The sequence below is a fragment of the Cucurbita moschata genome, unplaced genomic scaffold (genome assembly GCF_002738365.1).
Source record: "Cucurbita moschata cultivar Rifu unplaced genomic scaffold, Cmos_1.0 Cmo_Scf00001, whole genome shotgun sequence".
In the NCBI taxonomy this organism is placed as follows: Eukaryota; Viridiplantae; Streptophyta; class Magnoliopsida; order Cucurbitales; family Cucurbitaceae; genus Cucurbita; species Cucurbita moschata.
The window spans coordinates 7,467,632-7,476,352 of record NW_019268517.1 but is presented as its reverse complement, the minus strand read 5'-3'; the positions used below and the strand labels follow the sequence as shown (position 1 = coordinate 7,476,352).

At 35.1% G+C, this 8,721-nt stretch overlaps 1 protein-coding gene across 2 annotated transcripts in view; it reads right to left on the bottom strand.

Moving 5' to 3' along the window:
- The window catches only part of LOC111446384 (peroxisome biogenesis protein 5), a 17,270-nt gene that overhangs the window by 5,041 nt on the left and 3,508 nt on the right, over positions 1 to 8,721 (bottom strand). For both annotated transcript variants that reach the window (XR_002711056.1, XM_023085187.1), the window contains exons 5-10: positions 8,094 to 8,345; positions 7,339 to 7,461; positions 5,999 to 6,154; positions 4,030 to 4,211; positions 3,080 to 3,326; positions 1,228 to 1,312 (exon numbers count right to left, since the gene is read on the bottom strand). Coding sequence is in view for 1 of the 2 variants with exons in the window: in XM_023085187.1 (XP_022940955.1) it covers positions 1,228 to 1,312; positions 3,080 to 3,326; positions 4,030 to 4,211; positions 5,999 to 6,154; positions 7,339 to 7,461; positions 8,094 to 8,345 (1,045 nt within the window). In the remaining variant the exon portion in view is untranslated. The remainder of the gene's footprint in view (positions 1 to 1,227; positions 1,313 to 3,079; positions 3,327 to 4,029; positions 4,212 to 5,998; positions 6,155 to 7,338; positions 7,462 to 8,093; positions 8,346 to 8,721) is intronic.

Sequence of the window (8,721 nt, the reverse complement as noted above, 5' to 3'; positions counted from 1 at the left end):
TTTTTTTTTTTTTTTAGAAGAGAGGAATTTTCATTGCTAAATGAAAAAAAAAAAAAGGAGCTAGACACTCCAGTCACCTAAAAACATCCACTTGAAAACCAGCATAACATTGTCTTTGGATCACGAAAGGATGACCCTCAAAAATCAAAGCTAAGAGATCAAAGACATTATAAGGCAAAGCCACACTCAATCCAAAAGCTTCAAGCATACTACTCCAGTAACCATAAGCAAAAGAAGAACACCCAAAGAGGTCACCTGGAGTCTCAAAACGCACGTCCAATTACACTCCAAGAAGGAAATAAAGAACAGTACATCATTCGACTTTTCAAATGATCAGCAGTAAGAAAAGAACTTTATTTCTTAGGATGAACATCTTTCCAAAGAACATAATAAAGATTGTTAGAAGTAGGAACAATATCTTGAATTAAATCCGCCATCAGAGAGCTAAAAGTATAAGCCTTTGATGAAAGCCAACTAAAGATAGTCAATTAAATCCAATCACACATCACCTCACTCGCTTCATTTTTACTTAGAAAAAATGATCCTACTCCCATTCAAACATCCTAACAACAGTTGAGATGTGGAGCCAGGCTGGAGGGATCTCCACATTAGAATTAAAATTCCTCTCCTTTTTAATATCTTGGGTGTCCAGACTGATAGTTATATCAACCAAACTGATCCTCCAATACAATTACCTGATGCTACTTTTTGATATCATGGCCTTCCAGACTGATAAAAATCCCTCTCTTCTTTTTGATACAGCATGCTTTAATTAATTTTGTGGGCAATGATTAGCACCTATAGTATTCAATACTACTAGAAAACTCATAGAATATTCAATCTCTTAGGTAGGTAGAAACCTTCGAACCCATAACCAGGGTTATAGTTTACCCTGTGAATAACCTAGCCAAACAATGATGACTGGTCACCATCGTTAATATTTGACACTAGGGAATCAATATTTGACATAAAGGAACTGAATAGGGCAATTAGGTGTTCAACTTAACCCATATCCCCCAAAGGCTTTTTTCGGCGTACAAGTACTTGTCGTTTGACCACTAGCAAACCCATATTTAAATTAAAATCCTAAATAGAGCTAACAATAATTTATATACAAACTCAACTCTAATAACAACTTCCATTCAGTCGAGATAATTAAAAACGGTCTGAAGGGCAAACAGAAATCATATAGAGAACATACTATTAGATGAGGAAGGAACAACTGACCATTTGTGTGACTCACACCAAGCGCAAGAAGCACCTCTAAATTTGTAGGGTCAACATCAAGTGCTCGCTTCATGGCTGCAATGGCCTGCAAATATTAATTTATAGATTAACCTTTTTGGTAAACAAAAATCAGAAATCAGGAGTTAATCATGAGATGGCACACCACAGTACCGAAAGTATAACTGTCATGAAAAGCATCAACTAAACTTGTAGGTCAGAAGTATTAGCATTGCTCATGTCAGGGAAAGTATTGGCAGTATTAAAAGCCGGCCTCTAGAGAACGGTTGAGCGTGTAATACAAATTGAGCAAGCCCCTTCGAATCTTCAGTTTTCATATATGAACACAAATTCTACATAACTGCTTCTTAAGGTTTTGAAACTCATGACAAAGCCAACTCATCACAGCAAACTAGTAGATCAACAGTTTTTCCCTTCGTTTGACAATTTTACTGAAGATTTAATATCAAATACCACGACTGAAAGACAGTGCTTTCAATTCAACAGTTCAGTTCACAATCCAGAAGAAACATAGAAGTTCTAGCATATTGATGTCCAACAAGTGCATTATTTGAAGATAATAATCCATACACAAATCTGTGAACCTAATCATTATGTATCAAAAATATAAAGTACCTATTTTTTTAGCAAGAAACAAAACTTTTAATTAAAAGATGAAAAAGAGATTAAAGCTCATAAGATACAAACTTCACGTGGGAATGAGAGAAAACAAGAAAGTATAAAGAAAAGATTACGATGGAAAATTACAAACAAGTCAATATAGAATAATAACAAATGACAAAAACTTAGCAATGGCCTGGGGAGAGAACACCATGAAGAAGACTTTAGCCTAGCAAATACAAAATGAACAATTCATGGAAGAAACTTGGCATCGAACAATCGTTGATTCCTTCCCATCCACAAAATTTTCCTCATCCTTCGAAAGTTTTCTAGAGACACTGATTCAAGAACTGAGATGTAAATCTCAGAAAACCAAAACTAATTTGCAGAAAGCAAAGAGCTAAAATTGCTTCCAGATTCTGGAAGAACTAAACAATGGCTTCTTAAACTGGAGCCATGATTTCCGGCAGTATGCCAATCAAAAGGGGAACGAATTCCAAACCATGAAAAAATTGAGATCTAGATACTGAATTCCAGCACACCAAATGCAATACCATTTCCACCCTCTTTGCCTTTCTTAAAAGAAGACATAGAAAAATCGATCCAATTCCAAGCTCACCTTGCCTGCAATCCATAAAAGTAGCTAACCTCCGGGACAGCCAAAGGATTCCACCTAAACCCAATTGATGCCTCCTGAACCCCATAAAGATTTTACAATCTTTTGAGCTACTTATAATTGAAATCTCAAATGAAAACTATCCAGGAAAATGGCATGTCTGAAAAAGTTTTGAGGGATGCAACATGAGGTCGACTAAGGCTTCTTCAAACCAAAGGAGTAGCCTGAGATGAATAAAAGTGGAAAAGGAAAAAAGCTGCCAGACTTCTATTCTATCGTGAAAAAAAAAAAAACTTTCTGCCTGCATAACTGCTAGACTCTATGAAATCTGAAAGAAACACCAACCAAATAATGAAAAAGATAATGAAGGATTATAGAACTATTGAGGCCGAGAACCAGAAAGATGATGATTGTTGAAGGTTGAAAGATGAAGAATTGGATGGCAGGGGAAGGAAAGAGGAGAGAGCAATTTTGGAACCTTACTTAAAAGGATTCCATTGGTAGCTTTTCACTTAAGTACCAATTTTATCTTCTATTTCTGACCATTTCACATCAAGAATGTTAGATTCCTAGTTGGTCTTATACGCCAGAAAATTATACATCAAAAACGTAAAATACCTGTTGATCATCATCATTTTCAGCATGTGCAATTCCAAGAAGCCTCCAACCTTCAGAATTTTCAGGGTTTTTCATAACCTCAGCCTCTAAAGCAAGCACTGCCTCACTCAGAAGGCCTTTACGGAACAGATCCTGGCCTTCCTTTAAAGGATTTGGATGACCAACATACGGGTTCATGTCAGAAAAGACATATATTCCGTTTGAAGCATCTGTCTTTCCCTTGGCAGCTACTTGTTCATTTAGAAACCTGTCGGTCAACATCAAAGATAAGTTTGTACAAGCATGAACTACCGATTCTCTTAGGAGAACTCAAAACATGTTGTTACATACCTACATATGTTGAAAAGAAAATCGTACAGACGTACAGAACTTTTAGACAAAATATATAAAAATTAAAAAAGAATATTGCTAACCACAAAATAAAAAACAGAACAAGTTGGTTTTTATATACAAAACAACGTAAAACAAGTTAATTTTGAATTAAGATAACACCACAATTTAAATTTTTAATTAGAAATGGTCGCATTAATAAAAACTATAAAAACGTCAGGGAATGTTCATTATCAGTCTAACCACCCAACGCTGAAGTTAAAGAATATTTGTTTTCTGAAGTTGTCGACGTGCTAAAGGAAAATAACTCTTAGTAGGCCCAAATTAAGAGAAAGAAAGAGAAATAATACGAGTTTACGTTATATCATAAAAAATAAAGCACCTGAAACTCAAAACATTTAACTACAACAAAAAATGTGAAACGACTTAAAATGAAATATTTTTATCATAGTAAAAGAAAAGAAAAAAAGACAAGGAATAATCAGTAGGACCTGGGGTTAAAATAGACAGCCGTCAAAATGTTGATTATGGCATAGAGCAGAATGCAGAAAATAACTTATAATAGACAGTAGCTTGCAGCATTACAATATAGTCACTCAGAAGTAAAATATCAGACTTACTCATCATAAGCATTCGCCCAATTATCAGCTTCTCCAGAAGCACCTTCTCCGACCTGCTGACCAAATTCTTCCACCCAGTCTTGCATGTGCAACTTGGAAAACTCATCAACCCATTGATCATCTGACGCATGCTGCTTCCCTTCAGCAAACTCATCAGCCCACTGATTAGTTTTGTTGGAAACCTGAAACCATTTTTTATTGGAAAAACTAAGTCTTGTAAAAGCATTAAAGTTCTATTTTTCATGGAAAACATAGATATATAATAATTAGCTAGGCAGGGTTGCGATCAAAAGACTGGAAAAAGGGCCAAATCATTAAATGCAACATAATTGGGAAGGGGAAGATAAGAGCTTAGGATTCAACTGTTTGCATGCATAGATACGTTTGTGTTGCATCAGTAAAGATCGTACTTTTGACTAAGGTGAGTTTGGGATAACTTCTAAAAAAAAAAATCAAATTCTTCTATAATCAAAGACGGCTGTCTAAATGTTGAAGGTGCGGCTATTCCTTTCTAATCATAACAATCAAAAAGAGCCCCAGATATATATAAAGCCATAGGAGGTCTTTTTCTTTCTTGAAAGGACGACCCACCAAGATAGGAAAAAAGAAAATTTGCATGGTGTTGTGGAGGGCCACTACCCAATTAAAGAGAGCCACGATAAAAGACAAAATTCTGTGGGCAAAGAAACATGTTTGAAAAAGATGATCTAGTGTTTCAGAGCTCTCCATGCACATAACACACCACAGCGATAAAGCTATAGAGAAGGGCACCTCTTTTGCATCAATCTAACTTGTACTCCTTTAAAACACATTCTCAAATCTCACTAAACTTCTGCCAAGAGTAAAGTTTGAAGATCTTAAGTCCAAGCTTCGCCTACAAATATCTATAACCAAGGTTGAGAGGAGCGTTCAAAGGGGTCCTTTCTCTAGCCAAATCCCAAGCCAACCTTGGGATCTTGCCAGATACTTTTACTGTTGCCCATAACTTGGTATAGCTGTAAATTAATACAAACACTCTTTCCTTTTGTTTACAACTCAACAAAGATAGAATAAGACTCTACTCTTTTAAACTCGGGCAGTAAATGTAAAGAAGGATATGGAAAGATGTTTTTCCTCGAGTAATGTGCATTATTAAAGACTTGCCTTCTCTTCACTTCTTCAAAAAGAATACTGCTACCTCCCATCAGAGAGAGAGATTTTCTTTTATTCTTACCTTAATTCTTAGAGCTATGTGCTTTGACAAAAAGAGGAAAGTACAGACCATTTCTTAATTCGTCCACATTTTACTAGAACTTTACAGAAAAATCTTTTAGAACTTTCGATCTTAATTGAGTGAGGGGTTTAGGAGATGGCGATGGGAACCTCTCCCTCCAACTCATACGGTCTCTTGTCCCAAAAAAAGGTACACTGCTGTGAACTAATTTGATTTTAGATATTTAAGTAATTTGCAAAGAGATAAGAGAATTTTGTTCATAAAGGTTATTGGGTGCACACAAACGAGTCCATGTATAAAACTTCTAAATTTACACAATTTCCAACGATTAGAAGCCAATGCTATAACTTCCTCAGCCCAAGCAGGTTAGGGCCGGGAAGCAAGAAGGGCTGCCCCAAAGTTTGTGAAAAGTTCAAAAACTTATATACATCATTTAAGATTCTGAAGTATCATCCAATTTACCCTCATAAATTTTAATAAATTGAAAAATTATACATACATAGATATGATAGTTTTGCCCTCATTAAAATTTTTGGCTCCACCCCTTGTTATGGGAAGGCTTTCTATCACCCTCGATGACATTTCATTCTTCAATTTTTTTTCATCAACGAATAATGAAAACAGAATAAAAAAACATAAAACATGAAACAAAAACAAAAACAAACAATAAACTTTTCATGAAAACACCCATCCACCTGACAGATTGTCAGATTGTGGAGTGGGAAGTAAAGGGATCCATTTTGTGTCATGACTTACAAATTCATCAGCCCAGGGAAGACCTCCACTATATTGTTGCTGGTACTCGGAAGCCCAGTTATCTGATGGAGATAAAGAGTTTGGCTTGACTTGATTATCATCAATAATGAGTTCACCCCTACTCATCTTTGAAACAAACTGAAGAAACTTTGAGTTCTGCATGTCAGATGGGTCGAATATCAAATTTAGCATTTTTATAATAAACTTGATGTAATTTTGAAGAGCAAGACCAGCACCCACAAGAAGAACAAAAAATAAAACACCACCTACTAGAAGAATATCAACAAGAATATTTTAAAATGTTGCATACAAATAAGAGAGAACCATGAAGCCCTCAAAAGTTCCCTAAAAACTGAACTATGAACAAAAAAGAAAAAAAGAAAATCCTAAACAATCCAAAAATAGCTAAACATTAAAAGCTTCTAATACATCCTAAACTTTTGACTTTGATTCTGAACGGTTTCTACCAAGAACATCGTTACATAATGTTAACAAGACGCTTTAATTTGACTAAGTGGTGGTATGAGTATGGCATACTATAGCACAAGAGAGTAGGTCAGTTAGACAAAATAAAGGCGGGGGCTATAAATTTTGATGGGGTGGGCAGGTCGAATACATTACCCTTATTTTATCCAACGACCCAATCCTTATGTCATGTTATGTCAAATCATCACTCATTGGACTCCAATCAACAAATTATTTACCATTTAAGTAATGGTGTTAACAAAATGACTTTCAAGGATCAAAATAAAAGCAAAAACATAATTGAAACTTAAGACTGGGGAACTAAATAGACACGGCATTAAGGAATAAAAACATAATTAACCTAGAACTTAAGGCAATTACATGAGATGCCCATGTTAAAATAAAACCAGAAAAAATAAATGTTAATAAAAGGTCGAAACCAAAGACTAATAGGAACTATTTAAAATTGAAGAACCATGTTAAAGAACAAAGGAGAGGCAGGATAATGAAAACTAGTCATTTATCCGTCAGCAAGCATATACTAAATATCTAGAACCACCTAACAAACAAAGATATTCAGGGTGCTAGTCATATTGTTGCATAATACAAGAATGAAGGTACTCCAGAAAAAAGCCATTAGTTTGACCTTGGGTCTTGTTTGGAAGACAATTACTATAGTGTATACCGTCATACAACCTGTTTTTTTTTTAAAAAATAATTTTACAACGTTGCCAAACCTAATTTATCATTCCAATTGTTTGTCGATGTTTGCTTTTGTGTTGCACTCTCATCAAATGCGGAAGGAAAATGAAAAACTTTAGTTATGTTTTAGATGAATGAAATACTAAAATCATGATAAAAGAAAAAATATCAACCTGAAACTTCGGGTCGTTATTTTCAGCTAATGTATTTGCAAGCTTGCGAGTCTGTTCCATTGCAGATAAGTTCATCATATTACCACCTGCCATTTGTTGGGCCGATGCTAACTGAAACTTCTCCTGCAGTAATATATCAAGAGAATTACAATTCACAACCCATGGAGTCCAATATAGTTATTATAATTGACTGAGTCAAATAAGGCATTGTGCATACAAAATCATTTATTATACAAACCAAGAGTGAGGGGCATATAAATACACATATTTTCCGAAGGTGTTGAAAACAAGGTCCCGTAACACAGGCCACAGAGTAGTCGGTAGTGGTCAACCAAGAAATAAACTGCTCAAAACTATATTAAGCAGCTTCATCATAGTCTAAACCTTAAAATGAAAGAGGCAAGATAAATAACTCAGTATAACCAGCTTGCCTAACATGCTAAAATAACTCTGTATGACCAAGTCTATTGCAGAAGCCGACTAAACTTCACAACTCAATATCCAACAGAAAGTTATTAATTAATTTAATAACTATCAAGGACTTCAAGTTCATGATTTGATGCCAACCGAATGCCAGTTTCATGGTTATCATTCAAAAAATGATTGTCGGCTAATCACTCGAACTCAAAGCATGAATAAAAAATTATCACAAAAAAGTTAACCAAGGCACCAGCCACAGATCATGTACTATGGGTTCATCAGATAAAAAACCATCATTATAGGTGCAACTTGTAGGACAAGCTGCAGCACCTTACCTGCTCAAACTCGGAGGCCCAACCATTGGCACCGTATTGTTGTTCAAAGGATTGAGCCCAACCCTCATGATTAGCATATTTTTCCCTGTTTAGGCTATATTCAGAAGCCCATCCATCTGCAATATGACCACCAGGTCTCTGTAGAGCTTGAGATTCGTTCCAATAATCCTCCAACTCATGAAACCTACCAGGTTGAAACCCCTTAACCTGTTTACTGCTGTCAATATCTAAGGAAGATAGAAGTGCATTCACCTGAAGGGATTGAAAACAGTGAAACTCGCCTAAGTTTACATTTACAATTTACCAATTGAATTTACAGAAGGTTGCAACACTTCTCTTTGCAAACTCATTCGGAATCATTAAAACGTTTGTGATCTCTTTTCTTGTGGCTATAGTTATTTTTTAAGAACAATATTTAGAGGACCACTTTTTTAATACATTTCGTGTCTACGGCCAATAAATCCCCTTTTCATGTACTTATCTTGGCATTAATGAATTGTCTCTTATCCGAAAAACCATAAACATTTTAAGATACGAAAATTTTTCAAGATTTATATTTTTTTCCTCCTAGATATATGGAAATATTGTTTTTCAACCTTAAAAAAAAAAAAAAAAAAAAAAAAAAAAA